This window comes from Hipposideros armiger, unplaced genomic scaffold, assembly GCF_001890085.2.
Source record: "Hipposideros armiger isolate ML-2016 unplaced genomic scaffold, ASM189008v1 scaffold_128, whole genome shotgun sequence".
NCBI lineage: Eukaryota > Metazoa > Chordata > Mammalia > Chiroptera > Hipposideridae > Hipposideros > Hipposideros armiger.
The window spans coordinates 1,767,806-1,789,591 of record NW_017731478.1 but is presented as its reverse complement, the minus strand read 5'-3'; the positions used below and the strand labels follow the sequence as shown (position 1 = coordinate 1,789,591).

The following is a 21,786-nucleotide window of genomic DNA, read 5'->3' as shown; positions in this document are numbered from 1 at the left end:
AGAGACAAGTGAAGGTGTCCCGTCAAATACTAAACCCTCAGCTCCTTCCTGCCACCAAGAGGGCTCCTCAGACCCACAGGAGAGATTTTTGGAGCACACAGATCTCTAGCGAGGCGCTTTGCCTGGATGTAGGTTGGAACTGAGCCCCTGGACGATGACCACTGTAACCCTGCAATGAGTGCACTCAAACCAGTAGTGACTTGAAGGACTTGACACCATTGAAAACCAGATCCCAGTTAATGGGTATGAAGAAATACACGCGTACAGTTCATATCCACAAATATTTATTGAGTGCCTTTATGCAAGAATAAAGAGATGGTCCCTGCTCTCGTGGAGCTTACAGTGTCATGGCTCCAACGTTTGACGAGATTTATCAACTGCAACAAGCACGTGGCTTTGTCTAACTGCCAGCAGCACTGTAAGAAGCAAATCTTTCACATTATTCATCACTGTTACAGTGAAATTGTGAATTAAACAATTATCTTTGAAGTCTGTAGTCATAGCGATTACATGGTACAAAATGTCCAGCAAATGCAAAGTTATGGCTTGATTCCTCGTATTTGAGAGGGGCCTACTGAAATAAAACACAAATCAGAAGGAAAAAGCTTAGTAACGCAGGTCCTAAGAATACTGGTGTAGTTTAATACATTATCAAACTGCCGCAGAACTCCTGGCAGGGCAGGAAATTATTTCCTGCAAGATTTGTGCAACGTAATCGGTTCAATCAGACCCTGCAGATCTAATGGTACACAATCACTCATGATGCGCAAATGTGATTTACCTCTGATTCCTCAAGAGCTCTGGGGACACATTTACTTTTTAAAGCTTCTTAAAGATTTGCAGAAATTACACATTAAAATTTAGTGAGAACTGCTTTTGAGCTTTCTAAAAATTAAAATGACAAAAATGTCTAATTTTACTACATATATTAGTGCAGAGTGCAGAATTCAAATAGCGTTCAGCAAAGCACCTGGCTTTTCTAAGTTAAAAAGGGGAGCACGTTCTGGTGATCCAACTCTAAAACAAGTCATAATCGTCATATAGATTTCCTAACACTCAGAGGCAGGCACTTCCTTCACATCCCTGCTTCACCACAACCTTTAGATAGAAACACCCAAAGGAGCAATTAGTTTGATTACATTGGCAACACTTTTAGGAGAATACCCTATATTTACATCAAATAACCCCAAAACCACCTGCTTAAGATAAAAGTGCCTTCTGAACCTACACTCAACAGGTTATCAACTTTTTTTATCAGTCGTTAAAGAACAAAAACGAAAACAAACAACAAAACTCATACCAGAGCCAAGAAACCTCAGATTTTTTTTGCAGAGGTGAATGGAACATTTCGGACTACTTAATGGAAATGTCAGCCAACCCAAGGTAGTTTTCAAGTCAATTGCTTGGTACATAATCTACTATTTAAAAAGTACTGAATTGCTACTTCAAAAGCCTATTTAACTCAGGATGAAGCTGAAATGTACAGGTTATTGAAAATTTACTCAGCACCAGGCACTTTACATGATCTCCCTGAATGGTCTGTTCATCTGTCAATTATTGCGGAGGAAAGCAGGCCTGCGCCAGGTGGGACCCGGGGCTGCCAGGCGCTCCTGTGCCCTGCAGTCCTAGCGCAGAATGGCAGCTTCATCTACTGTCATTCCAATTGGAACACTTATTTTAAGCTGTAACCAGGGATCCCGAAGGACTTTTCTCCCCCTGGGCTGCCTCCTAAGGAAAAGGAAGGGGGCAGAGGCCCGCTAGGGAGAGAGCTAACTATTTGCATTTAAAAAGGCACTTCCCAAGTGGGAGATTCACTTAGGTCTCTCTATTAACTGCAGCTCAGCTCCAGCGGCATCAAAAGTCGTTTACCTCCCTGGAACAGTAGTTGCTTTTTAAGATTGCCATGTTTCCTGCTTTTAGGTTGAGTGGTTGTTAAATCCATTATTCCTTAAGTTCAAATCCCCAAAGGGCAAGGGGGCTGAAAGGACTTTCCTTGGTTTCCCTCTTCACAGCTACAAAGAAAACAATAAAATTTCTTTTTCAAAAAAATAAATAAGGGACTGGTACTTCCAATCTATCACACACTTGAAAAAATCAAAGCATCATTTTTCTGAGAGAGGCACGGGAGACATTGTGATGGCACTTAATACTTTTCTTGGAATAAGCCAATATAGACTATTAAGAAGAGAGCTCTTTGACAAGACTCTAATCTCTTCTGAAATGGCAATTTCTTTATTCTTAAGAATGTAGTAGACTTTACAACCGGAGTAAGGAACAATAAAAATGGCCTAATAACTTTCCAGCTGGTTTTTAATGTCTCGTATAGGAACACAGTAAAGGGAATATCACCAGTAAAGTCAATCCCTTGATTATGTCTTAACACAAGCGCCATACTGGAGCTTGGTTAAAATGAACCTTTTCTTTAGTGTAAGCAGGAGATTAAAAAAAAAAAAAATCTAGAATAAAGGCACTTGACACTGTAGACAAGTAATTCTCAGTAGCCGATGTCTTCACATGGTTGCAGGAGTTAGGAGCAAAGGTTCAGTTCCTGGGTAGAGCGGAGAGGCAGCTGTCAGAGGCCCCCTCCTTGCTGAGACTCCCCCAAGCGGAGAGAGGAGCATGGCTGTGGGCCCCTGGCCTGGAGCGCAGCCAGGTGAAGCTTTGGTGCTGGGTGCTCAAAGACAATTGGGGATCTCTGCTCAAAGGCATACATGTACCCTAATGGAGTAACGTGGGCTTGGCGTTGTTATAACTACATGCTCTTAAGAGCCGCATAGGAAAAAAGGCTCCAAAGTAAAGCAAAATTTAAACCTGAGCGTTTTCCGGGGGAACTGTGAAAGTATGGAATCAGTCTGTTTATCAACAGAGCTTGAATATGGGGGCCCTGGGTTCTGACCGGCTAAGGAAAAGGGGACAGGTAAGCAGCCCGGATGGGACCAGCAGTCAGTACACCTGCCAGAGCTCCTGGTCAGAGCACAGCCTCCTGCCCAGGTGCTACTTCCCAGAGCCAGGAGGTACTTATTGCCCAGGCGGTGAGCCAGGCCTCCAGCAAGACCAAGGTCAAGACGCCAGGCGTGGTCTAGACACATCCCTTCCATTAACAGGCAGAGCAGGCTGTTGATCTTAACCTAGTGCTCTCACAGCACCTACTACTATTGGAGGATTTCTTTTTCTTTTGCGCAGGGGTGGAGTGGGTGGAGAGGGGTGTGAAATGTCACATGGTGACTGACTGACAGCTGAAGCCATCTATGTGGAGGAAACCAGGGCTGCTTTCACAACCTCACTGGGTGGTGACCTGTATTTCATCAAAGATTTATCTATCCATTTATGGTCATTCATTATCCATTTAGGGTGGGACACATGTTACATTCAGAATGATGGGCAGAAAGCTACAGCTCTCCAACTGTTTAACTTTTTCTGAAAAGTAATATATGTGACAAAATTAGAAATTACATCTCTCTCATATTTCTTTCCTTACAAATAATAAAGTTTAAGGGAAACAAAATGAGTTAGTCATGTCATTTTCAAAGTTTTCAGGGTTCCATCATTTCCAATATTTCCATTATTACCAATCTAATATTCACTTTAAGACAAATGTTTCAAACAGGAATTGCATTATCATTTTTTAAAAACCTCAAAACAACTAAAATCCAGGGTATGCTGTAATTTTTTCTGCATTCAGCATGTATTAGTCTATCTATGGAAGCTGTTCTTAAGCATTTTTAAAAAATCATATTTACAATGTCTAACAAGTTTATAAAATTGGTGTGCAAATTGTAAAGGGGTAACACTATTTGTTTACAAACAAGCTGCCTCCGATTACATGTCCTTATTCGTGATATAAATTGGAGACATATACTATTTAAAAATAATACTTTTTAAATAGTAAAATATATAAGAGATTCCTGAGCGTAACAAAAATATCTTGAAAATATGTGGCCATTTGAAGTATAAAATAGCAAGTTAAAGAATAGCATGATTGTAAAACTAGTCTGAAGGCTTATAAACAGTACAAAATAGTTTGCCTTTTCTGAGTGCATAATTATACATTAGTGCAAACAAAAATGTCTCAAAATTTAATGGCTACAAATCTCAAAGATTTGCAGAGGTGCGCAAGACATGGAATTTCTTTAGTGTCATGCGAACTGAACCCAGTTCTCGATTAATCCTTTCCAATCGGTCTTCCAAGGCTTCCTAGGTGAAAATAATGGGAAAAGCTTAATTAGGATTCTGTATCAAGTTCACTAATTCCATAATTACCACCAAATTGACCTTTCTTGTAGCAAAAGAACAAGTATAGACATTAAAATTGGATATTTTGGGGGTTTTTTACACAAACCATCTTTATATTATTTCTTTTAAACTGAACAACGTAAATCAACTTTTCAACCATCCCAAATTAACTGTTAAAATATCCTCCATGTGTCTGGTACATTGAGAATGTGGAAATTACAGCAACAGCAACACAACCAACGGGAAGAAGATAATTCTTTAACTTCGTTGGACTGAGAACAGCACAAGATGAACCTGGGAGGTGCTTCACATGTTCCACCAGAATTAACAGGCACGTCTGACTGGTGCATTTACATGTGTATCAAATGACTTTCTACTGACAAAAATGTCTGAGTTAAAAAGGAAGACCAACATCTGGAGAGCACTTTTCCAAGGAACAAGAGATTTCACAATGAATCAACGTAACAACTGCTATTTTAAAATAAATAACACTATTGTGAAATAAATAGTACCTGGAATATATATTTATCATTTTAGATAACTTTGTTCAGTATTAACTCCAATGGTATCCTGAAATAAAACTTTAACAACTTTAACTATAAAAGGATTACATGTAGAATATTTAGAAGACAAGGTGAGCAAAGAGTACAAACACTGTTACTCTTTCCTGTTTTTTTTCCTGCAGATATGCTCACCATTTTTAAGAAGAAAAATAAAAACAGAATCAAACTCTATTTCAAAACGTTTTTCAACTGAACTTCTCTTGTAATGAAATATCTTTCTGCAACGTCATTTAAATTAATGTACAATATTCATCAGATGTACATTTAACCAAGAATCTTCCAGTAGGAATATAGGTTGCTTCCATTTTTAGATATCATAAATGATGCTGCAATAAATATTCTTAAACCTATCTCCTTGCACATGTTTGTAAGTATTGCTCTGGCAATCTTTCCCAGGAGTAAAAACACTAGGTCCAAAGGGATGCAAAATTCTAAAGCTTTGGCTAGATGCCAAGCTGTACTCCAGAGAGTTTGTGACAATTTCTACTTCCACCTGCAAGGTATGAGAATAAGGCTTCCCCACTCTCGGTGCTGCTTTTAAAAAAATACCTTCCAATATAATAGTTTTTTTAAAATGATGCTTTTGTTTAAATGTATATTGTTTCATATTCATTAATGAGGCTGAACATTTTTCATCTTTTTTGGCCCAGTTTAACTTTTTTCACTTATGAATCCTATATAAGCATCCTCAGCCTCTTTTCACTGCCATTTGTCTTCTTACTGGACTGAAAGAGCTTTAACATGTGTGAACAGAAACCAGTGCCCTTTAAGTCTTATTTTAAGAGCCTACGATCATTATATAAAAATATATTAAACAAATGTTTCAGATGGATTTAGACTCAGCGTATCAACAATTTTTCCTTCTGCCTTCCCAGTAAACTATTTTAAGAGTTTCATGTGTTGAGTCTTATTTGAATAAAAACTTTCGGAACAATAAAAAGACCACGAAAGTCAGAAAAAGAAGAGAAGTTGGGGATCCAGGCCCTCGAAAAAGACCTCTCCTATTTTTTTGTGGCCCTCTTTCCTTCTGGTTATCACAGGTCAATCTGAAAATGAGCTTTTCCTGAAGTTACAGCACTGAGCGAAGCCAAAACATGCAGTTATATAAGAGATATATACTTGCTGTTGGGTTTAAAATGCTACAGAAAGAACAGATTTAAGATATCCCGCGGCTTCATGCATTTTAATTCTCTGTGCAAAGCAACTAAAAGCAATGCACACAGGCCATGCACCTGCAGCACCTCCTGCTCAATGGAACCACATCGCCCTCTCTCTTTACCCTCTACCACTATTCCAGCTGCAAAGTGCAACTGTTTCACATGTATAACAACTGCAAAGGGGTTCGGAAATGAATTACAGGTTGGAGAGAAGAAAAACACAAAACGGGAGGTTTCACGTGAGAGCACTGACTTAACGTAAAATCTGTTAACAGGCATATTGTCACTAGCGCCCAAGTTAGTTTCCTGGAAACATAATAGCATGAACACCTTTTTCTTGGATTATAAAGGTAAAATCAGTCTTTATTCCTGAAAGCTGGCATGCAGTTATAAAATAAAAGGTGTGATCAAAAGATACGGTGAATGCTGCTGCCGAGTGCCATCCAATGGAAAGGCAGGGTTCTTCAATATGGGAAGCAGCACATCAAATCTTACTGACAGTGTGTGTGACAAGTTTCAACTTGTTCGGTGCAGTCAGCTGGGTGTGAGCTATAGTTGAGAAAAGGTGTGTTTTAACGTGTGCCGTAAATCATCACGACAACACTCCATGTCACATATCGCTTCTGGTATATGGTAATTTCTGTCAAATATTGGGTTGTCGGAAAAGTCATGATGTATTTTTTCTATGATTTTCACTGCAGAAATGCGTCATGACTCTTCCGACAACCCAATAAAAACATTGCGGTGTGTCCTCATCCACCTTATTCACCGGATGGATCTGGCACCATGCGACTTCGGCTCCTCCCCAAAGTCAAAATGATTCAGGACATCGAGGCAGCCACAGCAGTTCAACTAAAAACACTCACAAAAGAGGACTTCCAGAACTGCTTCAGAAAGTGGCAAGAACGATGGGATAAGTGTGTTCGCAGCAAGGAGTATTCCGAGGGGGATTAATGGCAATGTGTCTTTTACTGGAATAAATATTTTTTTTACCTTAATCATTCACTGTATTGTTTGATCACACCTCATATATTATAATCACTAAACACTTCCTGCGCAGGCTAAAAGTGTTAGCCAATTGCTTCAGTGATGGTAAGAAACCATCTTGGGAAACAGAGCACTTCACCTGATTTAGTCTTGTCTGCAAAGTGATTCGTCCTCCAGTAGAAGGCATTCGACTTAGCGCTGCCTCAATCTGTTAACACACAGAACAGTTTAAATAAAAATCAAAGAATTCTAATTACTGCAGGGAGGTTTAGAACACAGAATGGAAAGCAGACTTTGGCCTAGTATTTTCTTGTCCGCCTCGTCCTCACGTAAGTTTCCTCTGCTAGAAGTAGTAACAACAGCTCGCCTCACACACGCTGTTAGTGCAGCTTTGGGGTGAAATTCACAGTAACTTCCTGGGGTGGGTCTGACTCAATAACTCCCTTCTGACTATTCCTCAGACACAAGCGTTAAGTTCAGAAAAAGATTTTTAAAAATCTGTTTATTTTTACCTGGTCTTTTTCTTTTGTAAGTTCATCAAAAAACCGTTCCGTTTCAGCTAGGGTCCTAATTTTTGCAGTATACTCAAAGTCATTACCATGAGGTGCTACTGAAGCAGGCTTACACTGCTCGTAGCTAACGGATTTGTTCTTCTCCCAGGCTGACCTCACAGGCACTTTCTTCACTCCATTGGGCAACAGTTCGGGGGAGGAGTTATGATTAACATGGATGTTGGTGGCTTTTTCTGAATATTTTTTTTCTGTCGGAGAGAAAGGAAATTTCTTTCATGTCTTATCAATTTTTCTAATAGAACTGTATACATACTAAATATGTTACCCAACTTCACTTTCGGGAAATAGCTGCTACACGGCCAAAAAATGTAATGAAAAGAGATACAATAATCAAAAATAATCAAACATGTTTACGCAGTGCTTTTTCTCCATAGAATTCTAAAGCTTTGCCCTCAGTGTGACAACCTTTACAATTTCCCAAAATGAGCGTGTGCACACTTTCTGTAAATATAAATGAACTTGAAGTAAACTTAAAAAGCAAAAAAATAAAAGTTTAAACACATTTAAGCCAACATAAAGAGTTAACATTTTAGGGGCCTACCTAAGTGATTTCACATGCATTATCTTACAACTTTATTCCAAACTTAAAACACAAATGAGCAAAAGGAAAAAAATTACTCAAAGCCTAAGTTGTATAAAATTTAGAGACTATCAAAGCAAAGACAAAAACTGAACAGTATGGCCCTGGTTATTAACTGTACCTCAGTTCCCCAGCCTTTGAATGAGGATAACAACAGTGACACACAATATGAGCAATGCCAGTGCTTATCTTTAGAGGCCCTTGGGCAGAAAAACATTTAAGTGCAGGATATTATAATACTTAGAACCTTGAAAAGATACCAGAAACTCACAAGGAACGACAAAACCGTAACTAACAATGTTTTAGGAAAAGATACCTTCCGGGTCATCTAGAGGAAGAAACTGGAGCTGTTTCCTGGGATGGGTACGTGGTAATGGAGACACAGGAACAGTATCTAAATCATCCAAAAGGATATCAAATCTATGAATGAAGCAAGTTACTCGTGAGAAAAAAATGTTAACTGATTTTCCCTAGCCCTGCTAGAAACATGAGCTGGCATCCAGTTAACTCACATACTTACACACTTTTTAGAAAGAAAGCTGGTCATATACTTTTCTCAAACTGAAATTTCATTTCTATTTTCTAACACGAAATTACAGCTACATACTAGACGTAAAGCATTTACCCATACAATGTCTCAACTGCTCGTTCTAACAACCTTATGAAGTGAGCAGGGCAGGCATTATTATCTCCGCTTTACACAAGAGGAAACCGAGTTCAATGTGCTTAAGTAACTTCTCCCCAAGCCGGATGGGGCTGGGTCGCCAGGGGACAATGGTCCGCCCACTACAGCACACACTGCTGGCCACACATCAGAGAGGACTGTTTTCTCAGGGGCACAGGTAAACTTACGTTCAGTGCCAGGGCTGTACCAGGACAGTCCGTTTTCTTAGACAAAGGGCTCATAAACCTTTTCAGGAAAACAGAATTATCGTGCTACATCCAAAGGTGGAAGGAGTTCTGAGACGGCATTAAACTTTCGTAGTAGCCAGTTTACATAGTTAAAAACTGTTTTCGTGTCTTATTGTATTTTTTTAATTTTTAGTATGACATTCATTTAAATAATGTAAATCCGGAGAGTTCCCACTGAAACTGAAAAATTAGTGATAGCTAGAGACATAAACATTAAAAAAAAAATCAATAATATATATTTTAGTCTACAATTTTAGAGAACTTACCGAATCGGACTGCTTTCATTTTTGTTAAGTAGATGACTAAATCCTGGGGACAAATTCTCTTTAGGGGACCGCTTGGGACTATAAGCCACAGTCACGGGTGTTAACATAATCTCTCTTTTTGCTATAGAAGAAAACAAAGAGGAAATAATCTTTTCCTTCTATATAATATGTGTTATATTGGCAGAACATATACTTTCTTTTCAGTACTTTTTTCTAACTTTAAAAGAAATACAATTTCACTGTAAAACTTTTTGAAAGATAAATAAGAGTATAAAAAGAAAATAATTCATAACCTAACATCTAGAGGGAACCAATGTCAACATTTTAGCACATCAAACTGTTAATTTCAGCACTCTCACACAAAACTGGTTTTTCAGGACTTTAGAAGTCAACTGGAAATAAGATGGAAACACCAGTGATCATCCCTATAACAGTCATATAGGAATCTCCTCAGCTGTTATGAACATGGAAGCTGAGGACACAGAAATGCAATGTTTAAACTTTAAAACTGTAACTGGCTAAAGGAAAAGGTGACTGATGCCGATAACCTTAGGTAAATCTATGAAAAGAAGCATCTTTTTGCAGGCTAGCTAATTTGTTTGAACAAATGTTTAATTAGATAGTTGTCTACGATCTCGAAAACTGTAAAGTGGTTTAAGTTGCAAAAATTTGCTGGACACACACAAAAATCCCAGTGAATGGATCATTTCTTCAGTTACAGGCATAGTGTGTGTGCCGTCAACGTTGTTCTTTTAAAAAATCACATTTAGGGATCTGTGCGCAGTGCACGCTGTAGACGCCAGGTAGAGTACAAAGGAAATGGAAATAGCGGCATGTAATAAGGCTCCAAGGTCACTCCTCTGAGCCCAGGAGATATGACATCTAACTCTTACTTGGAGTGCTTGCTTTACGATTTGAAGGTGGCAGAGAGGACGATCGCTGTGAAGTAGCATTCAGTCTCCTTTGTCTTTGTTGGGCACATTTCTCGGGAGACCGACTTGCATTGACAGATGTTTCAGTTTGCCGAGGATTCACCAATTCTACGAAAGGCAAATGTAAAAAAAGTCAAGCCAGACAAACCTAGCTTCAGTTATCTGCCTTTATTACCAGATGGTTACACCAAGCAAGCAGTTCTTCTCGCTATCTAGGTTATCGTGATTATTTGCAAATGCACCACATTATAAGGATAAAAAATGTTTGCTGAAGAAAAATGTGGGAGTTTAGAATGCATTCATCCTGGTTCTCTGTTTACAGCTGGCATTCAAGGTGATTTTTCAAGAGAATGTATTTTTGGAAAGCAGGTCACTAATTTATTTACTAGGAGATACTGCTTTGGATGCAATGCCAAAGATGTTAAGGACGTGATTAGCGGGCCCGACAGAGTGAGCACGAGAGAGCACAGAGTGCAAGGAGGAGACGCAAGTACCGGACCTGTGAAAAACAGTATTACGGACACTTGTCGTCCTACTGCTGGGTGCTCAGTAATCAAGAAAATGGAGAGCAGGAAATGGTACATCTCACTTTATGAATCCCAAATGTCTGTGATTACTTTTTGATGTGGCAAACTGTAGAAGTTTTTCAAATATCCTTAAGAATGCCACATAAATCTTTTTAAGATGATGATGATGATGATTATTGGAAAACAGTGTGTTTTTCAGGACCCATCAGCTCCAAGTCAAGTAGCTGTTTCAGTCTAGGTGTGGAAGGCACAGCTCAGTGGCCCATGTGGGGATCGAACCAGCAACCTTGGTGTTATGAGCTCTGCGCTCTAACCACCTGCGCTAACCGGCCGCCCTGCCACATAAATCTTTAATAATCAGAACGTAACATGTAATTTGCTTTGTATAAAAGATACATGTTATGCTATGACTGTGATAAATTATTAACTAGGGGATTTGATTGTCTATGAAATGGAACTGAAGCAGCAGTAAAATAAACTTTTTATTTCATTACTTGAGGAACTTCATTTTAAAGAAGGTAATATAATTAGGGGGAAGGGGAAGATATCTCTACATCTATAATCTATATCTATATGTCAAGTAAGGAATAAAACACTTACTATTTGAAGTGTCCTCTTTCTCTGTCTGTGTGCCCCAATTTTTAAATATTTTTTCTTCATCAAGTTCTTTTAAAGCTCTCATGATTGGTGTGTCTGAAGTCTCTCTCTGTTTTTTTATCAGTAAGTTTGCTGGTGAGCTTCCAGGTGAAGAATCCTTTTCCGGAGGAGAATGGTACCTTAAATAATAATTGTAAAACACATGGTACTATGGACTGAATATTTGGGTCCCCCTTTGCTAATCCGTATGTGGAAGACCCAGTCCTCAATGGGATAGTGTTTGGAGCTGTGGCCTGTGGGAGGTGATTAGGTTTAGCTGAGATCAAGAGGGCGGAACCCCCATGATGGAATTAGAGCCCTAATAAGAAGAGGAAGAGAACCAAGGTCTCTCTCTGCAGGTAAGCACCAAGGAAAGGCCCTTCACCAAGAGCCCACCGAGCTGGCTCCAGGATCTCGGACCTAGAGGCTCCAGAACCATAGGAAATAAATGTGTGTTGTTCAAGCCGCCCAGTCTATGGTCATTTGTTAGAACAGCCAGAACTAAGACGCATAATTCACTGGGTTTGTTGGGGGAGTAACAAGAAAGTTGACAATGATACTCCACAATGAATGTGTATGTTTTACAATGCAAACAAATTAAAGAAAACTGAACCTGCGAATAACAGGCCAGTGTCTCCCATCCCAGCACATACAGAAATGCTGTATTTACATGGTGCCCTGTAGTGTCTGGAGGGCGAGGTGATAACATCCTGTCCTTGCCACAAGCCCAAGCGTGCACACCACTGTGCCAGGAACACCAGTGGTGGGGTTCTGCATAGCCTACAAAAGCAAAATAACCTAAAAGCACTAGTCTCTCAAAATCAAATAAAAGTGAGGTCCTTCAAATTATGACATTAAAGCAGCCCGAGATGGCTCTTTATCTCTTCCTGAACATTTAAAGGCCACTGAATCTCTAAGAACAGTCCCCACACATGATCTTTCACAGTTCTCTTACCCAGGAACACAGGTTTCCTCCAGGTGGTTATCCATTTTCCTCTCCTGGATGTCCAAAGGCTGGCCTGTAAAGATAGAATACTCTGCTCCTGGGATCAGCCACTTCCGCCTGCTGACGTCGGAGGTTGCTAGGGTGCTGGAGAACGAGAAACGGTCTGAGGCATTAAAAGGCTTGTGCTTCAATATAAACTGAGCGCATGTTGAAAACAGCCTGCTTTGAAGTATTACTTAGGCATTTGCACAGTCATTTTAAAAAGACATATAGTTGGGCCGGCCGAGTGGCTCAGTTGGTTAAGAGCTCGCTCAAGAGTGCGAGCTCTGAGCAACAGCGGTTTGATTCCCGGCCGGAGCTGAGCTGCTACCAACAGGTGGCAGAATGGCTCAGCTAAAAAAATTTAAAAATTAAAAATAAATAAATAAAAAGACATATAGCAATCTTATTTTAGATACATGAATTACACGCACCCACTCCAAACACCCCACTGGCACAGTGCCACCCTCTACACCCTACAGACCTCCCCCTCCCCAGCTCAGGGCACGAGCAGAAGCAAGACTGCCCTCTGGGTCCCCCCAGACCAGCACTGTGCATAGAATTTTCTACCCAATCAGTAGTGACCTCCATCTGCACAGTCCAATAGGGTAGCAGCTAGTCACACACCTCTTTTTTTTTTTTTAATTGTTTAGTCACACACTTCTGTCGAACACTTGAAATGTGGCTAGTGAGACTGAAGAACTAATCTTTAAATGTTATTTGTTTTGTATTTAATTTACATTTACTGTAACTAAGCACGTGTGGCTGCTGGCACATCTGCATTGAACGGTGCAGTGCCAGACTATCAGTTCCCCCGATTCTCAGGAAAGCCCTGCTCGTCTGAGGCTCACACCATCGGACGCCCTTCCCAGCTCACCTTCCATCATACCCGACTGGAGGGCAATGGCCTGACTTCTTAGTGCCTTATTCCTGCAGCTGAGCTAAAAACACTCACTCAACCGTGCAGACTGGGTGTCATTACAGAATCACGATCACCATCTCAAGGGGACACCCAATACTGCTGGCAGCATAGCTCTCTGTAATCAAGGACTCTCCTCAAACCTCTCACTCCAGCCTGGGCTGTCAGGAGAGAACCTCCATGACACTTCAGAGAGGAAACAGAAACCATGAGGCGACTCCCGTCTGCCTCCTCTGCTCCCTGTCACACCAAGCTTTTTAAGAGTTGACTCTTTTATCTATTTTCATTTCAACCCCCAATCACTCTTTTTGCCCGATTTTTAGATTAAGAGCCATTTCCAACAGTCTTAGAAAATTACAAAAAATACTGTAACAAGCACTTACCCATTCTCAGTTTTAACAAATGCTAATGTCTTACCCTATTTGTTTTTAATTGTACCACATAAAATTGTATGTGTATATTTGTTTGTATTTTTAAGGACATAATGGGCATATGTATGCATCCTTTTTAATGCTTTCTCTACTCGTTATGTTTGAGATTCATCCGTGTTAATACATACAGCTCTAGCATCTTAATAATTTTTGCACAGTACAAATGGATCACACGTTATTTATCCTTCCTCCTGTTGGTGGATGCTTAGCTTCTAACACACCACCTTTCAACAGCATTACAATTAACTTATGTAAGAGTTTCTCTCAGGAAAATACCTAGGAACCGAATGATGAATTTGGGGTGTGCACTTCTTCCATCTTGATACTGCCAGATCAAGCTCCAGACCGGCTGTACCAAATTTCGGTCCAACCTAATTGGAAAGTTCCTCTCCCTTCACATCTCTGCCAAACTTTACAATGGCTACATTTTAAGTCTGGCTTGTCTGATGGTGTGAGTGGTCTCCTATTATTGTTTTAATTTGCATTTTTCTGGTTACTAGTGAAATGAGCATCTTTTCATTTTCATTAGCCATTTGGGCTTCTTTTTCTGTGAACTGCTTGTTCACATTCTTTTATCACATTTTATTGAAGAAATTGTCTTTTTCTTCTTGGTTTATAGTTTTTTATACTCCGGATATTAATCCGTTACGGACTCCTGTTCACTTTAACAACATAAACTATTTCAGGCATGCAAAGACACACGGATAATACGCAGGCGCCAACCATCCTGCTTTAGACGATCTTCGCTCTTTGTTATATGTTCTTTAGATTTTTAAAAGTGGAACACTTTTGTGTACCTCTCCAATCTCATTCTCCCCAAAAGCTACCATTTATACTAACCGTAAGTTCCATATTCCCACGTGTATTTTTATACCTTTACTACATCTGTATGAACCCATGAGACATGTAGGGCTGTTTTACGTGCTAAAGTCGGTGTAAATAGTATTCTACTTTTTCTGCAGCTAGTTTTTGTTGTTGTTCCATATAATGTTCTTAAAATTAAACCATGCTAACAGTCTAGTTCAGGGGTCGGCAAGTTCTTCCTGTAAAGAGCCAGGTAGTAAATATTTTAGGTTTCATGAACCCGACAATCTCTGCCACAACTACCCCACTTTGCCTGGTAGCTACGGACAATATACAAATGAACGAGCCTGGTGCTTTCCAATACAACTTTCTTTATGGACACTGAAATCTGAGTTTCATATAATTGTCACATCATGAAATATTATTCTCTGATTTTTTCCAAACGTTTCATAGACTAGATTTGCCTGGGGGCTGTGGTCTGCCACCCTGGTCTAGTTTATGCACTGTCACACTCGATAGTATTACGCATAAATATTTCACAACACAGACATTCCAGCTTTTAGACACTGAGGATTTTTGCATTCACTCTTCAATATGTTCCCAGCTAGCTCCCCTCCTATCAGTCTATCCACACTGCTCTCCAGGCCCAATAGCCTCCAGCTCGCAAACCCCACAGGCCCGGCTTCACCTCACTTGCTCTCAGCAGCACCCGACACCGGGGGCTGCTCCAGCTTCTTCTTTAGTTTTCTGGCAGCTCCCTCTCAGGCTCCTTGGCCAACTCCTTCTCCACCCAACGTCAAAACACTGGGGTTCTTCAGGTCTTTGTCCTGGACCCACTTCCCACTCAACACATCCAGCCATCCTATCCACACTTTTAAGTACTATCTAGAAAGACAACTCCAAAAGTTGTAACTCCAGCCTTAGACCTTATTTCTGAGCTCCAAATTTATAATCGCCTGCTTGATTTCCACTCAGGATTCACATGAATCTCAAAGCAAAATATCCAAGGTGGAAATTCTGATCTTTACCCTATGGTCTGCCTTTCCCATCTCTTCCCTGGTTCAGAACACGGCACCCTTAGCTGTTCAAGACAGAAACGAAGGACTCATGTGACACCCCCTTTTCTGACCTTGCCATCCAGTTCCTAACCGTGTTCTGAGGGTTCTGCCTCCAGAATCTCTCTTGAATCCTTCTTTTCTGTCCATTTCTATGACCACTGCCCAGCTAACACCCTCCCAGCGCTGCAGTAGCCTGAATGATCTCTGCTTCCACTCCTCTCTCCTCATGGCAGGTACGTTAAACAAGTAGAAATCAGATGACATCATTTTACTCTAGAAAGCCCTTCAAAGACTTCCCAACAGACTTAGAGTAAAATCCAAAGTCCTGACCACAGCTGGGAAAGCAACCCATGACGGGCCTATGGTTTCCTCTGGGGCTGCTGCACCCCTGCCTGGGGATACTCAGGCCACGCTAGCCTCCTTTAGGTTTTCAAGCATGCTAAGCTCTTTCCTACCTCGGGACTTAGCCGGGCCAATTCCTCTGCCTGGGCATCCCTCTCCCCTCCACACCGCCCACCCGGACAGCTCTCCACACTCACCTCTCTGCTTCAAAGTCACCTCCACGGAGGGCCTTGCTGACACCGACCCAGCCCTCCCTTCTGTTCTCTCTCACTATTCAAATTCAGTTACTTACACCGTTGTTGTTTTCTTAATAATTCACTGTGTTCTATTAAGATTAATTAAGATCTAGAAAATGTTTCTCATTTAACAAATGCAACTTAGGTTAAAATTTACAACTTAACAATCTTTTTCTAACAAACGTCGTCACAAAGTTATTATCTACTCATTAATACTTTTTTACACCAAAATCATAATAAAAACCAATTCTAACATGAAAAAAGCCTATTCTGTAGAAGCTTCATCAAGATAATGCTGAGGTTATATTATAGCAAAGCTAATTCTGAAAAACAAAAAACCCCTGAAAAGTCCATATAACCTAATGAAGAGCCTGTTTCCGAAGTCTTTCTATGAACATGGGAATAACATTTCTGGAATCTTAGGGTTAAAAGACCTTCTAAGACATTCTCGCCCAATGTCCCTTGTTCTTAGATAGCAAAACCGAGCTCCAAAAAATGAAGTTATTTGCCTAACGTCACACAGCTGGGCAGCATCCAAAAAATAAAAACATCCCAAATTTGCTTACTCCCAACCTACCATCTCCTTTTGACACATACCGCTCTCTGCGTAACAGTTTTTACGCCATCTAAAAATTAGATGTTTTTACACATCTAAATTCTATAATGACATTTAACCCTTTCTTATGGTTTACACAGATGAGCTTCTGAGTTCAATAAAGGGTGTATCTATTTTTAGCTTTAGAGATTAAACAAAATAACTTACTTGGCACGTGATGGTCTCACAGGAGTTCTAGAATTATGACGAAGACTTAACATATTTTCATGCTCTACTTGCTTGACCTGAGCTTCCAGTTTTGAAATTGTTCTGATTTAAAAGCAATAAGAGAAATTTAAGTATATTTCAACAAGTGTAAAATATAGCTCAACTACAAATTAATTATTTAATAGGCCTTCCTAGAAAAGGGGTGACAAGTGAGCTGCATGTTCATAAACCTTTTCACAGTAAAATGCCATCGTTAACTTTACAAAGCTGAACAAAATCAGGGAGAATAAATAAAAAGACAAATATATTGGGTTGTCAGAAAAGTCATGATGCATTTTTGCAACAAAAAACAGAAAAATACGTCATGACTTTTCCAACAACCCAATATTAAATTCTACAGAGAAGTACTTCATAGCCCACAACTGGAGGCAAAAAAAACAATAAATGGACTTAATCTAGCAAGTATAAAAAAGTTATAAGTTTGACTACAGATCAAAACATACAAATTAAAGATAAATTCAAGTATTCAAATAAACTGCAGAGCTAACCTGTGTAATGCTGACATGTATGTATTCATGCATATGAAATACATATAAGTAACACTTTCTCAAAAAAGGAAGCAGGCTTAATTTCCAAACACAGAGCTATTAAAAAGAACTTCCTAATTTTTTAAAAGGCGCAAAGGCCAAACTGTCCCCAACAACTCAACCTACAGGTTGCTCATCAAATTTGGACCATGTTCAGAATAAAAGCCTATTTTCAAGTTTACCAACTTCAGAAAATAAGTACTCTGGCCAATTGTTTTGAGTATACCTTGGTATTCTTTCTGTTCTTTTAAGCTTTGCATATGTCTTCGTCTTATCTTTTAAGTGCAAATCCTCACCCACCCTGCTGCAAGGAAGGTTTGAGAAGGAACAGCTCTAACAGCGCTGGTGCTTCCTACCAACCTGGTAAGGAACCATCACTAGAACTGAATGTGTGTGTCACAGCCAAGACCTGAGCAGACGAGAAAGCTGGACAGCCTGCCTGCCTGCCATGGGAAGTCCTGAAGGATGCAGTAAAACCTCCAAATAAGGGACATGACTTATCTCGAAACACAAAAACACGCTCTTAAGCCAATTAGAAATATCTAACCATTGCGCCACAGGGACCATTTATGACTGTTTCTACCTAATTAAGCAAATCAGATCATGAATATAGTCCCCAAACCAGGCCTTTAGCAAAACACATAACCACAAAATTGGTGTGAATGCTGTTTTCTTTCTGGAGCGCAAAAATAATTCGGTGAACTAGACTGTGGCTCAAAATTCTTTTCTGTGATTTCACATCATTTAGATTTTACCTATGCTGAGAAAATACATAATGTTTGGGGAAATACAACCTCTCAGGCACAGCCAGCAATAGATTCAAATCATTTAAAAATTCCCTTTTAGTCACAGGATGTGGAGTATAGTGTGGGAGTGGAATCAATGGAATTGTAATAGATAAGTAGAATAGACTAGATCATATGAGGGGGGAGAGTGGGGCGGCGGATTGGGGAAGAGAGGTTGTCACTGTGAGGGGTAAAAAGTATAACTATTGCACTGTGTTGTACAGCTAAAACTAATTTAAAATAATGTTTATTTCACAATAAAAATAAATAATTTTTTTTTTTTTTAAATCTCTTTTGGGCCGGCCATGTGGCACGTTGGATAAGAGCTGGCTTGGGATGCCAGAGGGCCCTGGTTCGGATCCCACATATGAGGGCCAGTGACACTGCCCTCTACAGCTAAGATGCTGAACACCAGCTCAACCTGGAGCTGGGCTGCCATGAGTCGCCTGCGCCGGCAGTGGGTTGCCATAGGCTACCATGTGTGGCCGGCAGCCAGCGTGAGCGGCCAGCAGCCGCAGTGAGCGGCCGTCCAGAAGCCAGCGACTGATCTGCCTTGCCAGGGAAGAGCACAATGATGGTGCCAACTTGGGCCAGTGAAGCAACGTCCTCCACAACTAGATTGAGGAACAAAACGATAGCAACTTGTCTGTTTCCCTTCCCCCAATTCCCCAATAAAATAAATAAATAAATAAATAAAGTAAATTAAAAAAAAATTCTCTTTGGCTAAACTCAAAAGTATTTCTACGTCATGGGAAGATGGGGATAAAGCCTAATCTCAAAGGGCTTTAAAAAATCCTCAAGACAAGCTTTCTTTTCATCACTTTCAATACACACTTATTTGAGTGCTGAAAGAACAATTAGAGGGATCTGTTTAGTAGTGAGACAAAACATTTTACCTTTTCAAATCAGAAATCTGAGTTTGTGCATCAAGCAATTTGTTCTCGGTTGTATTTAACGTATCCTATGAAAATAAAGGAAAAATTCAGAGAATTGAAGATAAATATTCAAGTGTAGTCCTTTTATTTAAAATTGCATAATCCAAACCTAATCTAAGGCTAACACCAGAGAGCTACAAAGAACTTTATGCAGATACTCAGCAAGTATGGCACCAACCACTGAGGCAACAGAATTCAAGGAAAAGAAAGAGCACAAAACACTGGCTCACACAGTAGCTGTGTGTTCGTTCAGCTAGAGCCCACTGTGCTTTGCTTGATTAGAAATAATCCAATGTTAACATGAACATATTTGAACCACAAACTTGACTAAAACCTCAGTAAATGGCAAAACAAATCCTTCCGAGGATGAGGCTCCTGGCCCCTGGCACCCTTGGCCGCTGACTGTGCGGGTGACCTTGTTACTAAGTCTCAATAGTCACAGCCCTGCATTTTATGCAGCGGAAATAATGGGGCCCCTCTCACTGCATCACTGTGGGGTTCATGGAGTGCCCACAGGTAGCTTCCAGGCAGAGCTTTCACGAAGAAGTCAAACACCATCAGTAAGCCCAACCCAACCCAAAGCCAATGCTTTGAGAACCAAAATTATGATTGGCATCTGTATTGTATCTTATACTCCTCTAAAAATTTCATCTCAACTCATCTCAAAGGCAATAGCCATTCAATAAATATTTGTTAAATTAACAAATCCAACAACCTTGTGAGTTAAATGGGCACATATTTGAAAATAAGACTATTGACACAGAGGGGATGAGTGAGTGGCCTAGTTCAAATAGTTAGACTGGGATGGGGTGAGGGGGTCATAGGGGGCGGGCGGGCAGAGTCAGAGCTCCTGACCCCCCATCTAATCGTCTGCCCCCACGGGAAGTTTACAACATGAATGACGACCCACAATTACCTTCACTCTTTCGTGTTCTTTTCCAAGGGACTCATACTCTCCTAAGAGCTGCAAGGGAAAACAAAGAAAGGCACAAAATCGAACATTATAATATCAACTGAAGGGTGCTCTAAATAACTGTCCACACTCTTTAAAAATGTCAATGTCACGACAGAGAAAGGTTAACGCACTGTTTCAGATTAAAGGCAACTAAAGAGATAAGAGAAATGAAGATGAGGCATGGTCTTGGGTTGGACCCTGGACTGGGAGAAAGTGTCGGAAAGGAGCAATTTGGGTGGATTTCTATACTCGGGTAACTGTTCTGGGGCTGCACATGAGAAGGAAATACATACCGAAAATTAGGGGTAAAGGGGCATGATGTCTACAACTTACTCTCCAATGGTTCAAGAAAACAAACATGCATGTGTGAACACATATGTACGACGGGGATGATAAAGCAAATATGGTAAAATGTTAGCTACTGCTGATCCTAAGTAAAGGGAATATGACAGTTCTTGCAAGTTTTCTGTAAGTTTGACTTTATTTCAAAATAAAAAGTAAAACAAAAGTAATATCAGTCAATACCCTTCAGGTAGTATTTAAAAGATTACAATTTATTTGCATTGTTCTCTTTTGAATTGTTGCATACTACTTCTTGCTAAGTTAGTTCCACAGAGTAAAGGCACAATCCTAAAAGTATAATATAATTAGGCAATGTATTTTAAAATACATATGTGAGACTTCTGCTTAAAGAAGGCAGATTCATCACAGAATTTTCTTTTTATCCTGAGATCCCACCAAATTAACAATGAAGCCATTGAAAAGAACACAAATGAGGGACCAGCCACAGGTGAAAGATTTCAACGAAGACGTGGCAAGCTGCAAGGCAGAGGAGGCCACAAGCTCAGGGCCTGAAGGGGGGATGCTAACGACAAGCAGGCTGATGCCCTGTAGCCCGGAGACACTCAGGTCTGAATCTCAGGTTCAGTGATGGACAGGGTGCAAGTTCAGGGCCGACCACAAGTCCTTAAGGGGAGTGGTCAGAGGCCAGGACCTACCCATCCCACACAACAGTGGACTGTCCAGCCAGGCAACAGGACACAGGACACACGAATGGGAGAAAAACGCAACTTGGGAAACCCAAGTATAGCGGAAAAGCGGGGGCAAAGGGATAAAAAAGAGAAAATGACTGAGGACAAGTCGTCACCTTGACGCCCCTCTCCTCCCCAGGGCCTGGCTGACAGGTCCCAGGCAAAGGACGAGAGGCTCTTCTGTGGGAAACTGAAGAACCTCAGAAAACAGACCTACACATTCATCTGGAGGTTTCCTAACCCAACGGCGGGTGTCACTACAGGGAGTCAGTCCCCTCTAGGCTCATAGAGCTTTCAAAAGAAAATTGATGGTGGAAAGGAGCGGGGAAAGCCACGGGGCTGGGGGAGGGGAGAAAGGAAGAGGCTGAATCCTCCGGTCTCTGGTTCACAACATAAACCAATGAAACAAAGCCTTCGAAATTCTGATGAAAAGAAAACACGCACTCAGAATTCTACACTTAGCAAATGACATGTGAAGACCCTAAATCTTCATCCACAATAATGATGGATAATGTAAAAAAATCAAGAAACAACAATGCAGGGGCCGGCCGAGTGGCGCGATGGTTAAGAACTCGCTTGGGATGCCAGAG

The 21,786-nt window shown here is 40.5% G+C and overlaps 1 protein-coding gene across 1 annotated transcript in view; it reads right to left on the bottom strand.

The window, feature by feature from the left end:
- Positions 1 to 267: 267 nt before the first annotated feature.
- MPHOSPH9 (M-phase phosphoprotein 9) overlaps positions 268 to 21,786 on the bottom strand; it is a 57,749-nt gene continuing 36,230 nt past the window's right edge. The window contains exons 13-23 of the mRNA XM_019648885.1: positions 20,127 to 20,174; positions 19,172 to 19,236; positions 16,904 to 17,005; positions 12,321 to 12,455; positions 11,330 to 11,505; positions 10,164 to 10,310; positions 9,271 to 9,391; positions 8,409 to 8,512; positions 7,453 to 7,700; positions 7,080 to 7,148; positions 268 to 4,194 (exon numbers count right to left, since the gene is read on the bottom strand). Of these exons, the coding sequence (XP_019504430.1) occupies positions 4,093 to 4,194; positions 7,080 to 7,148; positions 7,453 to 7,700; positions 8,409 to 8,512; positions 9,271 to 9,391; positions 10,164 to 10,310; positions 11,330 to 11,505; positions 12,321 to 12,455; positions 16,904 to 17,005; positions 19,172 to 19,236; positions 20,127 to 20,174 (1,317 nt within the window). The 3' untranslated portion in view covers positions 268 to 4,092. The remainder of the gene's footprint in view (positions 4,195 to 7,079; positions 7,149 to 7,452; positions 7,701 to 8,408; positions 8,513 to 9,270; positions 9,392 to 10,163; positions 10,311 to 11,329; positions 11,506 to 12,320; positions 12,456 to 16,903; positions 17,006 to 19,171; positions 19,237 to 20,126; positions 20,175 to 21,786) is intronic.